The 16,843-nt window shown below is 37.5% G+C and overlaps 1 protein-coding gene across 2 annotated transcripts in view; it reads left to right on the forward strand.

Moving 5' to 3' along the window:
• The first annotated feature begins 271 nt into the window (after positions 1 to 271).
• Positions 272 to 16,843, forward strand: part of LOC111024925 (Tetratricopeptide repeat (TPR)-like superfamily protein) — a 34,495-nt gene continuing 17,923 nt past the window's right edge. Inside the window, exons 1-7 of one of the 2 annotated variants that reach the window (XM_088122027.1) lie at positions 272 to 626; positions 729 to 880; positions 967 to 1,108; positions 5,951 to 6,067; positions 6,243 to 6,744; positions 8,607 to 8,645; positions 9,123 to 9,247. In XM_088122027.1, the coding sequence (XP_087978153.1) occupies positions 414 to 626; positions 729 to 880; positions 967 to 1,108; positions 5,951 to 6,067; positions 6,243 to 6,744; positions 8,607 to 8,645; positions 9,123 to 9,247 (1,290 nt within the window). In that variant the 5' untranslated portion in view covers positions 272 to 413. The remainder of the gene's footprint in view (positions 627 to 728; positions 881 to 966; positions 1,109 to 5,950; positions 6,068 to 6,242; positions 6,745 to 8,606; positions 8,646 to 9,122; positions 9,248 to 16,843) is intronic. The other variant, XM_022302743.2, reaches the window with a different exon arrangement.

Genomic DNA, 16,843 nt, shown 5'->3' on the forward strand with positions numbered 1-16,843 from the left:
ATGACTAAACACTTTATCCAAAAAAAAGAAAAAAAATTATATATATATTGTTTTATTTTTTTACAGCCTTTTGTTTTTATAAAAAAGTCTCAAATGTTTAACTTATTCTTTTTTTTTTTTTGACTGCACAATCCAGATCCATGGAAGAAGAAAAGGCAACAAAACCGACTTACCGAACCCATTGAGTTTATAATTCTAAACTAATGGTCGAACCGAACTGATCGGTTTTGTTGATTTTTACAAAAAGAGAACCGAACCTATTTGCGAATTACATCCTTGTTGCTTCGGATTGTCGTCTCCTCCACTTTGGTTCCCCTTCTCCCCGTAGACGAGAAATCCTCCACTCCAGTGAAGAAGAATCCCTTATTTATCTATTTAATTTTTGCGTTCCTTTCGTTGTTCATTCCCATGATATGGAAGCAGTGGCGGAGGGACTGTGGAGGCTGGCAGATTACCACGAGAAGAAGGGTGAAATAGGAAAGGCAATAAAGTGCCTGGAAGCCATATGTCAGAGTCAAGTGTCATTCTTTCCAGTCGTTGAGGTCAAGACCCGACTTCGCATTGCCACCCTCCTACTCACTCATTCTCACAACGTCAATCACGCCAAATCCCATCTTGAGCGTTCTGTATGATACTTTTTTTTTTCTTTTACCCGTATTTTCCTTGGATAATGATGTAGAGTGAGGGAGAAATTTGATATCAATGATGATTTTTAATTTCGCGGGCAGCAATTGTTGCTGAAGTCTATTCCATCATGCTTGGAACTGAAGTGCCGGGCTTATAGCTTATTAAGCCAGTGTTATCATCTCGTTGGGGCTATTCCTCCCCAGAAACAGATTCTTTATAAAGGTCTTGATCTCACCAATTCATCTGGTCATGAGTAAGCACTCATCCTATTTCCGTATGCCTAATCGGCCTTTTTTTTTTCATTCCTCTCATTTTCTGTTGGTATTGCACTTATTTAAGACTGTCAGTGAAGCTATGGTCTTGCAACTTCAATTCACAGCTAGCAAATGCCTTGATTATTGAAGGAGACTATCAAAACTCAATCTCTGCCTTGGAGTCGGGATACGTATTTTCTGTTGAGATATGCTATCCCGAATTGCAGGTTGGTAAATAAGCTTCTGTATTCGTGTCCCACTTTCTTTATTCCTCTGGAAGTGCATCTTCTTGTTGTTTCTGTAATATTTGAGTGGCATTGTTTTTCATGCTCCATCATGATTTGTACGCGGAATATGACTTCCCATACATTGAATATGACTTGTTTGCATGGACCATCGCCCCTCTGTTACATTGCATTTTTTTGTATTATTTTAGAGAAAGAAAGACCTTTCGTTAAAAACGAATATATAGAAAAATGGAGGACGAGACATCCTTAAGAAAATGTCTAGGAGGTTACATAAAAGTACTCCAATTGGAGTCTATATTTAGAAGAGTGTAATTAAACAGACAACTATTCGGAGCTAGACTACTCACCCCTATTCTTTCCCAACCAAAGTTCCCAAAGAAGACCCTTAATTATATTGTTCGAAAAATTGTTTTTCTTCACATTGAAAGGAGCTTTGCAGAAGTATTAGATAAGAGTTTTGTTTATTGTTTTGGAGAAGTACCAACGAGTTCCAAAAGTTTTTAAAAGAAGATATGCTGGTTTCTTAATTTTAACCAGAAACAACTTTTCATTGATGGATGAAAAAGAACAAAATGTTAAGAGAAACAACCAAAAAAGGCAAAAATCGCAGCCATTAAAAGAAAAAACCAACTAAAAACTAAACAGAACAGCAAACTAACCAAAAACACCAAAACAACAAACGAACCACCGACAATCTAACCAAAAGCCTAAGAAAACCCAAACAAACTAAAGAAACCAAGCAATGAAGAATCCAACGAAAGAACCACTCCCAAACAAGCAGAGTCATCCAAACAGAACAGCAAACCAGATGCAAAAATAATCTAAAAAGAACAAATCTTTCCACTTATAAGAGCTTCTAAGCCCTCTTGGAGCTTGATTTTTTTTATATTTCTTTTTTAACAAGAAACATACATTTCGTTGAAAAGATAGAAAAATGTTCAAGCATACGAACTCCCAAGAAGAGTAAAAAGAAAACTAAACAACGAAATAAATAAAGTTCCAGTCCTCAAAATATTACAAGAACCAAAAGATAAAGTAAGGTTTGTGTTGGTTTATTATTTGTAAATATTAGCTGTAAATTAGTTGTCAATATTAATTGTTATTTTATCTTTATTTCCATTTATGTTTGAGCCTCTATTCTATATAAGAAGACTATGTATTTCTTATTATTAATATATATTGGAATACAAATAATTTTATTCCATCAAAACCAAGTTGGTATTAGAACCAAAATAAACCAAGTTGGTATCAGAGCCAAAATAAACCCTAATATGCTAAGAGTCTTTAGAAACCCTAGTCACCATCCTTACCTTTAAACCCTAGCCGCTGTCATTACCGTTGCCGGAACCCTAGCCGCTGTTATCCAAAAACGGCGCATCCTACTTCTGGCACGGTAGGTCACTATTTCGGCATTCGTCCTCTTCGGCAGTAGTGTCATTCGAGTTCGTCGTTCAAGGCGGATCTTTACGGGTTTGTCACGGGCGTTGTTGTTCGCCGTCGAGATCTGTTGCCGTCTGCTACTATTCAAGCCTCGCGCCCCTGTTCCGTTGCCGTCAGCTGCTGCCCGAGTCGCCGTCGTCTGCTGCTTGTATTTCATGGGTTGTGGCTGTCTTACAAACCCTAGACCGGTTTGGTCGGTTCGCTCGGTTCGGCTCGGCTCAGTTCAGCTCGATTCGGTTTGCATTTTGGATCGGTTTGGTCCGGTTAGGACCGGTTCACTCAGATCGGCTTGGTTCATCTGGTTTAGTTTGGTTTGGTTCATTGGTTCTGTCTGTTTCTTGCCATTCTTTTGGCTTTCTGGTTCAGTCTTTCTACTCTAATATCAGGTTTTTGGTCTGATTGTTATAGTTAACTTGCGTTACTTGATCTGTTGTCTAGTGTTTCGTTATCCTTTGGGAGGGAAGACGTGAGGGTGTGGATTCCCAACCCCTCGGGAGGTTTTTCTTGTAGCTCTTTTTTCCATGTCCTAATTTCCCCATCGTCTTCATCCTTTTTGGCTTCTCTTTCTTCTTCCTCTTCTCCGTCCCTGGTGACCCCTTGGTTTACTTCTCTTTGGAAGATCAAAATTTCTAAGAAGATTAAGTTCTTTCTTCTTTGGGTGGCAAGTCTTACTTGGTTAAGTCAATATCTTGGATCGGATTCAAAGGATGTCTTCCTTTTGCCTGGGCCCGCAGTGGTGTGTTTTGTGTAGGAATGCTGCGGAAGATCTTGAGCATTTGTTGTGGTCTTGTCAGTTTGCGCAGAAGTTATTGTGTCGTTTTTTTAGAGGTTTTGGTATTGCTTGGGTTCGTTCCAGAGATTGCAGGGTGATGATGGAGGAAGTGTTGTTATCCCCCCCCCCCCCCCCCCCCCGCGTGATAGAGGGCGCTTTCTCTGCCAAGCGTGCTTTTCGGCTTCTTTATGGGGTATCTAGCTGGAGAGGAACAATAGGTTGTTTATGGGTGTGGAGAAATCTGTGGATTATGTTTGGGACTTCATTAGGTTTAATACTTCCTTATGGGATTTGGCTACTAAGGCCTTTTGTAATTATCCGTTAGGTCTTATTCTTTTGGATTGGAGCCCGTTCTTATAAGGGTTTCCTTTGCCGGCTGTTTTTTTGTATGCCGTTTTTGTGTATCTTCTTTTTTTCATTTCTCTCAATGAAAGTGCAGTTTCTCATAAAAAAAAAAAATTATATCAACGCCAATCAGTAGTTAGTGGGTCGTGATAAGGAAGATAGAGGGATGCCAGTTGTCACATATGAGGTTGAAGATAGATAGATGCAAATGATCGAGGAGACCAATAAGGAATTGCAGGCACAAAAATCACTGGTTGGTGAGATTATGGAAGATTCCATAAATCACCTTATCGAGGATGGAGTGATACATAACTATTTAAATATCATTAATAAGGAGGGAGGATTAGAGGAAGTCTTGGCTATGTGTATTCTGGAAAAGGAGGTTTTGATTGGTCTGCCTCTTGAAGAAAATATCGAAGGAATATCAATATCTCCGACTATTCGTTGCCCTCCGAATTTGGGAGATATTGCTGCCAACTTAGACTCAATAAGGCCTATGCAATCCTTGTTCTTTAAGCCGTGAGTTTAAAAAATGAAAGGGGGAAGGGCCCCAAAGGAAATCACCTGCCTCAAGAAATAGGAGAAAATGATCTGATGTAATCCTTAAAGCTCTTTTTTTCTTTTGAATAAAACATGTGGGGGAGGGGATCGAACTCACAACCTCTTGGTTGGAAACATATGCCAATTACTATTGAGCTATGCTTGCTTTGGCTGTAATCCTTTCAGCTCTTAATATTCTAGAATTGTTAAATAAATCCTCCCAGCCTTTGGAAATAAGAAACCTGTCCAAAAGATAATGGATTGAATCATTTACAGACTACGACCATGTAAACTTACCGTTGGATAGGGGAACCTCCATCAGTTCTAACTCCCCAATGATGGAATTGAACTTCTTAATGGCCTTTGAAATTCTACCACCAGAAGATCTTTCTAAGAACCATCTAATAACATTGAAATCACCACCAATGCACCACAGATCCAGAATAGCAAGCAATGTCATGAAGTTTTGTCCAGAAGTACTCTCTTTCCTAATAATCTGTTGAACCATAGACATTAGTTAACCAAATATAAGCTAAACTTGAGAAGGAAATATGAATTGAGATAGAAAAATTCCCTTTTGTCATTTAATCCCTTATAATTTTCACTGTTAGATATTCCTTCCAACTGTTGCTTTTGAGTTTTAATATTTCAAAGAGGTTCCCCAATTATTTGAAGTTTTTCCTATTGTTTTGAGTTTCAATATTTCAAGGAAGGTTTCCCGATTATTTGAAGCTCTTCCTATCCCAAGCACGACTATAATAGGGTTTCTCCAAGGTTGGAAGATAGGTTGTGTATGTGTGGTGTGTGCGCGTGCATGCAAAAAAGAAAGAATAATTCTGGGGTGGTGTGTGTGCTGATTCAAAAAGAAAAGGAATTATGGGGTGGCCGAAGCATAGGTGTTGAAATCTGTATCTGTGGTGTGTGCACGGACATGCGTGCTAATTAAAATTCTTTTGGGGCAGTGTGTGTGTGTGTGTGCTTATTTGAAAAAAACATAAGGAATTATGGGGCGGCCAAAATGTTGGTGCTGAAGTTTGGGGCTAGAAGAATCGATAAAAAAAAAAGAAAAAAATCAGGCAGTGGGAGACCTCGAACAAAGCAGAATTTGCTGCAAGAATCAACAAAAAGAAAAAAAAAATAATCATAGGGGGCTGAAAAATAGGTGCTGGAATCGATAAAAGAGAAAAAATTCAGGCAATGGGAGAAATCAAACAAAGCAGAAGTTGCTGCAATTATGTGTGGACGTACCATATAAAATTGTATATACTATAGTATTACGAAGTATTATTATGCATGGGATAATGAAAATTTTTAAAATCTGAGTTTTTGTGTGTGTGTGGACGTATCATATAAAATTGTATATGAAAAATATAGACTATAGTATTATGAAGTATTATGATGCATCATGCATGGGATAATGAAAATCTTAAAAATTTGGGTGTCACTGAAGAAAGTTTTTAAAAGAGAAAGACATCAACCTTATGTAGCCTCTAAATTTAGTATACCTTGGGGCGAATACTTGTAACCTGTAACTCTTGGGCTCCCTTTTTGTATCTGTTCTAAGTTTTTATATTTTAGTCTAGGATGATCCTCATTTGTGGTTGGATTTCTTGACTAAACTTCATTGTATTCATCGTACCCTTTCTCATCGGTGAAATTTGTTTAAACAATTCAGTGTCTTATTATACACATCTAACTCTGTCTTGTTTTCTTATGCATGAAAGATGTTTTTTGCAACTTCTATCCTTCATGTGCACCTTATGCAATGGTACGATGATAATTCTGTTGAACAAGCTGTTAATAAATGTGATGAGGTCTGGGAATCTATTGAACCTGAGAAAGTAAGTGGATTTGATCCCTTCTTTGTTCTCATTAGCTGTATATCAGCAACAAAACATCTAAAGATTAACAAGCTGGTCTATCTTCAAAAGTATATTTTTTTTTATTCTAATTGAGTTTGTGCACACATACTAATTCTTTCTTCACTGCTTGTCTTGCCTTGCCTCTCTATTAAAGAGACAACAGTGTGTTGGTTTATTATTTTACAATGAGCTGCTTCACATATTTTATCGACTTCGGATGTGTGATTACAAGAATGCTGCTCAACATATAGATAAATTAGATGCTGCTATGAAGGCTGATTTGCAACAAACACAGTACATTGAGGGTCTTACTAAAGAAATGAATGCTTTAAATCAGAGTCTCTCCAGGTTGGATCTACATTATAAAGATAGGTTGGCTCTCACTGAAAAACATGCTCAGCTTCAAGATCAACTCAGAAGTATCAACAGACCAAGTTCCATAAGCAGAGAATCTTTGGAACCTGCACATTTTGGAAGCATGAGAAGAACGTCTGGAGACAAGCTTGAGTTGGCACCATATCCTATTGACGGGGAATGGCTGCCAAAAAGTGCTGTTTATGCACTTGTGGATCTTATGGTTGTTATCTTTAGCCGGCCTAAAGGACTTTTCAAAGAGTGTGCAAAGCGTATTCTATCTGGGATGCTTACTATCCAAGGTAAATATTTTAGAATCATGGTTCATGCTTTAACTACTACAGAATATAAGTTTATTGTTTGATTAGCACTAATTAGAGAGCTTTTTGTAAGCTTCCTTAGCTATAGCGGAGGGTGGCAGGATTTTTTTATCATCCCCCTTTCTCATCTTGCATTATTGCATGTACGTTTTTGTCCAAAAAAGAAGAGAAGAAAAGAAGAAAAAAAGAAAAAGAAAAAATAGATAGATAGTTTTTCGTTTCCAGTTTTATTCTTTTTCATGAGAGGACTGCAAATGAGCCTAGTCCATTTTGATTCTTCAATTCATGGCTAAAAGATAAAGGGGGTGTTTGAGGGAAGGAGCGGAGTTATTTATTGTCAATTAATAAGAAAAAATAATTCTTACTTACTTTCAAAGAATTGAAACAAGGATATGAATAGTAGCTACAAGGAAAAGAAAATGAAACCCTTGTATATTAGGATAAGACCTATTAGACCAAGGAAACCCAAACCATTAAAACCTAAATACAATAGGAAATTAAAACAATATAACTTTCATTTATTTATTTTTTAACGAGAAACAACTTTTCATTGATATATGAAAAGGAAAATATGGGGAGTTAATTAGTCTAGAGTTGTTTAATATGGAGAGTAAATCTGGGGAGTTAATTAGTTTGGAGTTGTTTAATCTGTATTTGGGGTGTATTTGGGGTGCGAAGTTCTTTAAGCTAGAGTTCTAAAGTCTGTGTCTGTGCTTGGGGCAAGAAGATACCAAGTCTAGAGTTGTGAAGTCTCTTCAATTTACACCTAGACAAAATTGGTGCTATGCTAAAAAAGTAAGTATGCTCTGTTCTCTCTCCTCTCCCCTACCCACCTTCTCCTTTGTTGACTCTGTTCTCTTACATGTTCAACCACTATTGAAACCTCCATATTTCCTAGAATACATCTCAATTCTAAGACTTGGACATCCGCCAAGTTTGGGATGCAATCATCTTAGTCGTGGCTAAAATCTTTTGAGCTTGGAAGCATAACATTTTATTTTTTGCAAAGTGCTGGTGCCTAACATGTGTCGAACATGGCATGCTCCAACATGTGTCCTACATTTGGAAAAAGAGTGTCTGATTATTTATTTTTTTGATACAGTAACGTGTTATAATGCGTACCTAACAGAACAGTTTTCTATTTTAGTATTTTTGTTTCTTTGTTCTTCCAGACAGATTATTTCCAAAACAATTTTTTGTTTATGTTAGTGTAAGCTTTTTACTTTTCTTAAGAAGACCAATCTAACTTGTCTGTGGAACTGCTTTTGAAATAGTTTTAGGTTAAAAATGTTTTTAAGAACTATGATTGAAATAACTATTCACAATTTCACAAATTTGTAATATGGAAGGAAGAGAAACTTAATTTGATCTAAAAATGAAATCATTTATAAGAACATGCCAAGGAAAACAAGAAAACACAATTTTGAAAAAGCAGCTACCCAAACGTGTTATCACTAAGGTCTGGTTTGATAACGATTTCAATTTTAGTTTTCTATTTTAAAAAATTTACGTTTGCTTCTCCACAATTTATTTGGTACCTTTTTCTCGTTCTTTATAAACACATTTGAATTCTTAGTCAAATTGCAAAAACAAAAACAAGTTTTTAAAACCTACTTATTTTTAGTTTTCAAAATTTGGTTTAGATTTTCAAATATTTTTAAAAAGTAATAATGAAACAAAGAAACACGGGAGAGGAAATAGTGTTCATAACTTAATTTAAAAAAACTTGCTTAGACTCTTTTTGGTAATTAAGTCTTTCACCACAATCTTTAATAACTCAATTTTGCTTGTAGAACTTTAGTTAAACTGATTTTAACATTGAAAAAATGATATGTTACTTGCAGAGGAGTTGGTGAAGCTTGGGATAACTGATGGTGTAAGAGGTAAGACTTGGAATGTTTTCCATACTTCTGCTTCTAAGTGTTGAGATTTATTTGTTTGTTTTTCAGTGCATATTGTGTATAAAAGAAATAGGAGTTTCTTCCATGGAAATTCTTTATGACAGTTTAACGTGTAAAATTATTTTTACCATGAAGATTGATTATTGTTGTATTTTACTGACCCTTGTCAGGGTTAAAAGTATTACCAATTCAAGCTTATTTCAATACCACTTTAAACAACAATATATTGCACATTTAGAGTATGACCAAGTTTATGATTTAAATTGTTTTGAAATATATCTAATCCGAACGAAATGTTATAATAAATTTCTCAACCACCACATGATTCCATATTTTCGTCTTTTACTGGTAAACTCTACCTTGGCTCGGAATTGCTTTTAGTTACATACGGTGGATGATATCATTTTGTAAAGAAAATCAAATTTATAGTTAACTAACTATATGAAGCTAAGTGTTTAGCAGAAGTCAGTTTGCAACACTCTGCCATATGGATGGCTGGCGTTTATTTGATGCTCCTTATGCAGCTTCTGGAAAACAAAGTGGCCATTGAACTGACGCGGTCTGAATTTGTTGAGGCGCAAGAGGTGAGGACTAGGAAATGTTATTAATCCATTAGTGCACTTTTCTTTTTCAATTGTGTTCCATGCTATCTCTCTCTCACCCTCGATTTGTGCTTGTGTTGAGGTAAGTTTTTGCTTTTGCCTGAGGCCTTTTTAAGGTTTTCATGAAGTCCAATATACACCTTTCACTTTTTTGCAAGAACTGTTTCCACCTGATGTAAGATGTTGATGGTTGTATATTTTTTTTAACGAGAAACAAACTTTTCATTGATATCTTTTTTTTTTAACAAGAAAAAACTTTTCATTAATATATGAAAAGGAGAAAAAGTTCAAGGATACAAACTCCCAAGGGAGTGAGAAAGAAAACAGATCAAAATAGAAAAGAGGCCCAACACTTTCGATTCCACTAGACATTGTCAGATTTCAAACGGTTATGGAAGTTGAAAGGTTTTCCTAATGTTTCGATATCTATTCCAATGAAAATCAACATTTTCTGATTGAAGAGACACTTGCATCGGTTGATCTCCCCAAGGAGGACAGATAGATACCATCTACTATTGTCCAGCTGGATAACAATGGTGGGGTCTCAAGAGACACAAGTTCAAAAGAACCTTTTGTTGGGATTCAGAGTCAACGGAAAGGCTCTTCAATTACTTTAGAAGCAAGGAAGACTAACAGTCTTATGCCCCCCTTCCATTCTTTTATTCCAAGAAAAAGGAAAAGTGGGCGGTTCTTAATGATATGGAAAAGCTATCCTCGGTTAAAGAAGTGCAAGCAAACTTGTTGGCAGCTTTTAATGAAAAGAAAGGAAATCTTCCCCTCGCAATGCCTCGATTCCTTCTTTGGTATCAAACATCTGTATTCCTCCCTCAATTTCGCATGGTATCATCAATTTTACGAAGATACCAGACTCTTCACTTCCTTCTCCTTGAGCATGCTTCGACGAAGATTGCGATTCAGAGGTCAGCGTCAGTAGTCCAGACTCTTTACCGGTCTCTAACTCTATTGAAATTCCTAGCAATGTGATTTGTGAGCAATCTTATGAAGAAGATATTCAAGAGTTTGTTGGCATTAATCTAGTTCCAAGAAGACTAAGTTTATTTGGGAGTGTGCTTCAAGGGCTCTCCTATGGAATCTATGGCTGGAAAGGAATTCTCGCATGTTCGAAGATAAGTCGACTACTTTTGGTTTTTTTTTAAGGAATGTACAGCACACTACCTCTCAGTGGTGTATCAATTATAGCAAATTCTTTATAACTACAACCTTTCCATGTTTATGCACAATTGGAAAGCGGTTGTTTAGTTTGTTTGGTGGGGTTCCCTCTTCCCCAGCCTCTAGTTTGTTCTTTCTTTTTTGATCAATATAGAGATGTTTCTTATCTAAAAAAAATTAATCTAGTTCCAATCTCTACTTCGCAATGAAAGTCTTATCATGGAACGTCAGAGGCTTGTGCAATGAAGATAAACGCTTGAAGATCAAAAAGTTCATTCAGAATCATTGTCCAGGTGTAGTATGCTTACAAGAAATGAAGTTACAGCAATTCGAGCCGCATTTGATTAAATCTCTATGGAGCTCTAAAGACATAGGCTGGTTAGCCATCGACTCCTATGGAAAGTCTGGAGGTATCTTAATTATGTGGGATGAAGGCCGGATATGCATCGAAGATGTCATCAAGGGGGGTATTCTTTATCAGTTCTCATTTCTTTTTCCAATATTGATTATATTTGGCTTACTATTGTTTATGGTCCAACAGACTATAAGGAAATAAAGTTTTTCTTTCAAGAGCTTTGGGATTTTTCTACCCTTTACGAAAGATGTTGGTGCAATGGAGGTGATTTTAACATCATTCGCTAGCCCTCTAATAGATCATCTTGTGTTCGCTCGACAAAAGCCATGAAGAAGTTCAATAATTTGATCAAGAAATTTGACATCGTGGAAATTCCATTAGCCAACAGTAAATATACTTGGTCCAAGCCAAATCTTGAATATACTCATTCCTTGTCGGATAGATTTATGGTATCAACAGGATGGGAGGATGTTTTTTCAAACTCCAGGGTTTCGTGGGCTGAACGAACAACTTCAGATCACTTCCCTGTTATCCTAGAGGCAGGGGATTTTCAGTGGGGTCCTAGCCCTTTTCGCTTCTTCAATTCATGGTTACATAATAAGGATTGCATTAGCTTTATTGAATCCAAGCTTGCCAATGACCAATCCTATGGATGGTCAGGTTTTATATTCTAAGCTATGCAATCTGAAATCATCACTTAAAGTTTGGCATCTGCGAAACAAGAAGAGCAAAAAGGAGGTAGAAGTAAGGATCCTATAACAAATCTCCTCTTTGGATGTTAAGGAGGAAGTCAGCGGATTATCCCTTGAAGAAATGGAAAACAGATGTGCTCTTTAGACAGATTTGCTCAGTTTATATATTGAGAATGAAAGAAATATGTTCCAAAAAAGCCAGATTCATTGGCTAAAAGAGGGAGATGAGAACTCTAGATTTTTTCATAAGTTTCTTGCTGCCCGCAGACAAAAGGCCGTGATTTCGGAGTTGATTAATGAGTAGGGTCGTGCACTCGTTAATTAGAAAGATATCGAAGAGGAGATTTTTGCCTTATCTCGAAAGGTTATATTCTGGCAGATCTGGCCCTCGGTTTTCTCCAAGGAGGATTTGCTGGCGTCCCATTTCCCCTGCATATGGTTTGTGGTTGGAAAGGCATTTTGAAGAATCAGAATTATGGTCTGCATTGAATGATCTTGATAAGAATAAAGCCCCCAGGCCCTGATGTGTTTACTACAGAATTTCTTATTCGATTCTGGCAACCTTTGAAAGCTAATTTTGTTCGCTTGTTTAATGAGTTCCAAAGGGCATATCAATGCTTGTCCCAAGGAGAACTTTATTTGCCTTTTACCTAAAAAGGCTGCAGCCATAAGGATCCGTGATTGCAGACCAATAAGTCTTTCTTCCTCCATTTACAAGGTAATGGCCAAGGTTCTAGGCTTCTAGCTGAGCGCCTCAAAAAGTTATGCCATCAACAATTTCAATCACTCAAAGTGCCTTTCAAAGAAATAGTATGAATCCAATTTTGATCGCCAATGAAGCAGTAGAGGATTATAAGGCTCGAAAGAAAAGTGGGTGGTTGCTTAAGCTCGACTTTGAGAAGGCTTTTGATATGGTGGATTGGACCTTTCTAGAGGAAGTCCTTCTGCAAAAACAGTTTGGTAGAAGATGGCGCAGTTGGGTTAATGGTCGTATTCGTGGGACTAAATATTCTATTTTCATAAATGAGAGACCTGAAGGTCGAATCTTGGCTTCCAGGGGCTCTTTCTTCTAGTAGGGGATGTGTTCAGCAGCATTGTGGATAATATTCATTTGGGAGGCTCCTTAGAAGGTTTCTTGGTTGGGAAGAAGAATGTCCACGTTTCTCATCTTGAATTTGCAGATGATATTCTTATTTTTTGTAAGGATGATGATGTTATGTTGAACAATCGTATAAAGGTTATTAAAGCCTATGCATGGCTGTCGGGATTTACAGTTAATTGGGAGAAATCAGCTGTTAGGGGAATCAATATTCAGCCCAAAAAAGTTCAGCAGGTTGCTTCTTTTATGAATTGTCAGATTGCTTCTTTTACATTCTTGTATCTTGGTCTACCTTTTGGGGGAAACCCGAGATCCACCGTTTTTTGGAGCCCTATTGTGGAAAAATCGAGAAAATGTTGGATCGTTGGAAGCGGTTTCAATTATCCAGAGGGGGTCGTTTGACTCTTTGCAAGTCAGTTTTAGCTAATGTCCCTCTTTATTACCTCTCCTTGTTTCAAATGCCTTTAGGGGTTTGTAAACAAATTGATAAATGTATATGAGGACTTTCTTATGGAAAAGTGGATCTAATGGGGCCTTAAATCACCTCGTTCAATGGAATATTACGTCCAAACACATGGATGATGGTGGTTTGGGAGTAGGCGGCTTATCTAAGAAAAATAGGGCCCTTTTGGCCAAATAAGGTTGGCGTTTCGGTCGTGAAACTGATGCATTGTGGCATCAGGTTGTGGCAAGCTTGTATGATGATGATGATATTGGTTGATCTTCTGGTGAAAAGATAAATGGATGTCTCAGGAGTCCTTGGATTAATATTTCTAGACATTGAAAGCAATTGAATCAGTTCTTGGATTTAAGCTAGGCTCCGGTTCTCGCATTTTATTTTTGTCTCACATCTGGATTGAGGGTCTGTTGTTGAGAATACACACTCGGAGGTCTCTAAAAGATGATGAATTTGTGGAATTTGTTTCATTGTTGTCTCTTTTAAATCCTTCTTTTCCTAACAGCAGGCCATATAGCAGATTGTGGTCCTTGGATTCATCTGGTTCTTTCACGGTAGCTTCACTTTGTGAGCCCCCTTCAACTGTAACAGTGCCAACATATTTATTCAAGGCCATGTGGAAAACCAAGTGCCCAAAGAAGGTTAGTTTTTTCATGTGGATCCTTTTGTATGGGAAAGTAAATACAGCAGACGTCATCTATAAGAAACTTCCCGGTTCTAGTCTCTCGCCCTCAATATGTTAATCTCATGGGGAGAGTATGGTGCATCTCTTTTTTCTATGCCCTTTTGCTCGACATTGTTGAAATTTATTATTTCAGAAATTTAATTTGGTCGGTGTTTATCTTTTCATATATCAATGAAAAGTTGTTTCTGGTTCAAAAAAAAAATTTGGCCAGTGTGTTTTTGGCAATGTGTCAGTGGACAATCTGTTTCAGCTTCTTCTCGGGCTTGCCATGTCTCAAGCTGATCTTCTATGGCTTAATGCTATAAAGGCTGTGTTTTATTTATTTATTATTTTTTTTAACAAGAAACAAACTTTTCATTAAATTATGAAAAAGAAGAAAAATGTTCAAGGATACAAGCTTCCAAAACGAATTAAAAAGGAAACGAAGATAAAAGAAAAAGCAACCAGGTAATAGAGAACCAAGGACCAAGGCCAAAGACAAAAGCCAGAGGAAGTACAAATAGGCTTAAAAAACAACAGCAAAATAGAATAGAGAAACGAAGAAAAACGCCTGCTGTAAAAAGCCCAAAACCAACGCCCATATGCAGATGAAAAGTCACAGCCATAAGCATCGAACTAGAATCCCTGGAAGTTGAAGGATAAAACTTGGCAAAAGCCTCTTTAAGCCAACAGAAGCAATGAACACCAAAGACCAAGCCTCCCAAAAATCAATACCAACAAAGCTTGATTACCAATGCACCAAACCAAAATTTCTCGGGACAAACTCGAACGAAACTCAAATCTTCCGATCGTGACAATCACAGGGATTCTTCGAAAAAACCTACCATCAAGGGCCAAGGGAACACTATGCGAATCTAACGAGTGAGAATGAAAAACTCGAACTTAAGATCACAAAACCGAGCCACTTCCTTTACCATAACAGAAGAACTTGAAAGATCCCCTTGTATTCAACCTTAATTAATATTTTATATTCTTGTATTAATATTAATTTGTCATTTACCTTCTCCGTATAGGATTAGGTCAACCTTGTATATTTGTCAATATATATAGACTTTAATAATGAGAGTACAGAACATTGGATTCTCTCCAACCTTAGTCTCTACATGGTATCAGAGCTCTAGGTTTCTTCTAAAATTTTTGTGCCCATTAGGATTTTGATGCCCATTAGGGTTTGTCAATATATTCAACCTTAATTAATATTTTATATTCTTGTATTAATATTAATTTGTCCTTTACCTTCTCCGTATAGGATTAGGTCAACCTTGTATATTTGTCAATATATATAGACTTTAATAATGAGAGTACAGAACATTGGATTCTCTCCAACCTTAGTCTCTACATGGTATCAGAGCTCTAGGTTTCTTCTAAAATTTTTGTGTCCATTAGGATTTTGATGCCCATTAGGGTTTTGTGTCCATTAGGATTTTGTCCCTTAGGGTTTTGTTTATTGCTATCCAACACTACGACCGCCGCCGACGACCACCGCCAACGACCACTGCCACCACCGCCACCGCCGTTGCCGTCGACGCCGCCGCCACCGCCGCCACCGCCATGCGCTTCCGTTTGCTGATTCGCCAACGCTGCTATTTTCCAATTGCTATTCGTGGGTTTCGTCTCGCCGTTCTTCGCACCTTCGTCGCCGCCAGTTGCCGTGCGCTTCCGTCACCACCAATCGCCTTCGCCCCTCTGGTTGTCGTGGGGTAGCACTTAGGGTTTTTGGTTCTAGAAAACACCTGATCCGGTTCAAGCGGTCCAGTTCAACCGGTTTGGTTTCAAGTGGTTTGGTTCATCCAGTTCAAGTTCGGTTCAGTCTGGTTCGTCACATTCCAGTTCGGTTTGGTTGATTTATACCGGTTCTGGTCCGGTTCGTTTGTTTCAGTTCAATTGGTTTGGTTTACTTGGCTCTGTTCAATTGGTTTGGTTCGATTCCCTTTCCTCCTTTAGATTTGGTTTGGTCTGTTTCAGTGCAGTTTTTTTGTGTCCATATTGTTGAAGTTGAAAAGAAATTAATGGTAACGATTTCTGCTGAAGAGTTTGCTAAATTCCAACAGTATCAAGAGTCATTGATGGCATCATCCTCTAATCCAATCACTATCATTCCTGATTCAGGTAATACTAATAAATGTCTTATTTCCTCCGCGTCAAAATGGGTCATTGACTCTGGTGCTACGAATCATATATCAGGTAACCCCAATTTATTTGCTACTTTTTCACCATCTACATCTTTACCTGATGTTACAATAGCGGATGGCACCACTTTTCCTGTTCTTGGCTCTGGCACAATTCATCTCTCCAAAACTCTTTCATTAATCTCTGTTTTAAATTTGCCACAATTTTCTTTTAATTTGATCTCTGTCAGTAAACTTACTCGTGATCTCAATTGTTGTGTCTTATTCTTTCTTGGTTATTGCTTATTTCAGGATCTTACAACGAAGAAGACTATTGGTAAAGGGCGTGAATCTAATGGCCTCTACACGTTTGATACACAAATACCTACAGCCACCGTTTGCACTCGAGTGCCAAACTCCTTTCGAAGAACATTGTCGTTTGGGTCATCCATCTCTCTCCGTGTTAAAGAGTCTCCGTCCTCAATTTCACAGTTTGCATTCTTTATATTGTGAGTTATGTCAATTTGCTAAGTTTCATCGTCTCAGTTCCTATCCTAGAGTCAATACACGAGCTAATGCTCTTTTTGAATTAGTCCATTATGATGTTTGGGGTCCTTGTCCTATTGAGTCCAAAAATGGATTTCGGTATTTTGTTACTTTTGTCGATGATTTCTCTCGTGTAACTTGGTTATATTTGAACTCAATTTGGTGGCTCTCTTAAAGTTCTACGGAGTGATAATGCTAAGGAATATTTTTCTGGTGCTCTTGGCTCCTATTTAAGTGAACATGGTATTATTCATCAATTCTCGTGTGTTGATACTATGTCGCAAAATGGAGTTGCAGAAAGGAAAAATCGACATCTTTTCGAAACAGCAAGAGCCTTAATGTTTCAAATGCATGTTTCAAAATACTTTTGGGTTGATGCTGTTTCGACGGCTTGCTTCTTGATTAATCGCATGCCTTCGTCAGTTATTAAGGGTGGAATACCTTATCGTACTCTGTGTCCTACGCA

The sequence above is a fragment of the Momordica charantia genome (assembly GCF_013281855.1).
Source record: "Momordica charantia cultivar OHB3-1 chromosome 3 unlocalized genomic scaffold, Mcharantia_2.0 BLBB01000003.1, whole genome shotgun sequence".
NCBI classification, from domain to species: Eukaryota; Viridiplantae; Streptophyta; class Magnoliopsida; order Cucurbitales; family Cucurbitaceae; genus Momordica; species Momordica charantia.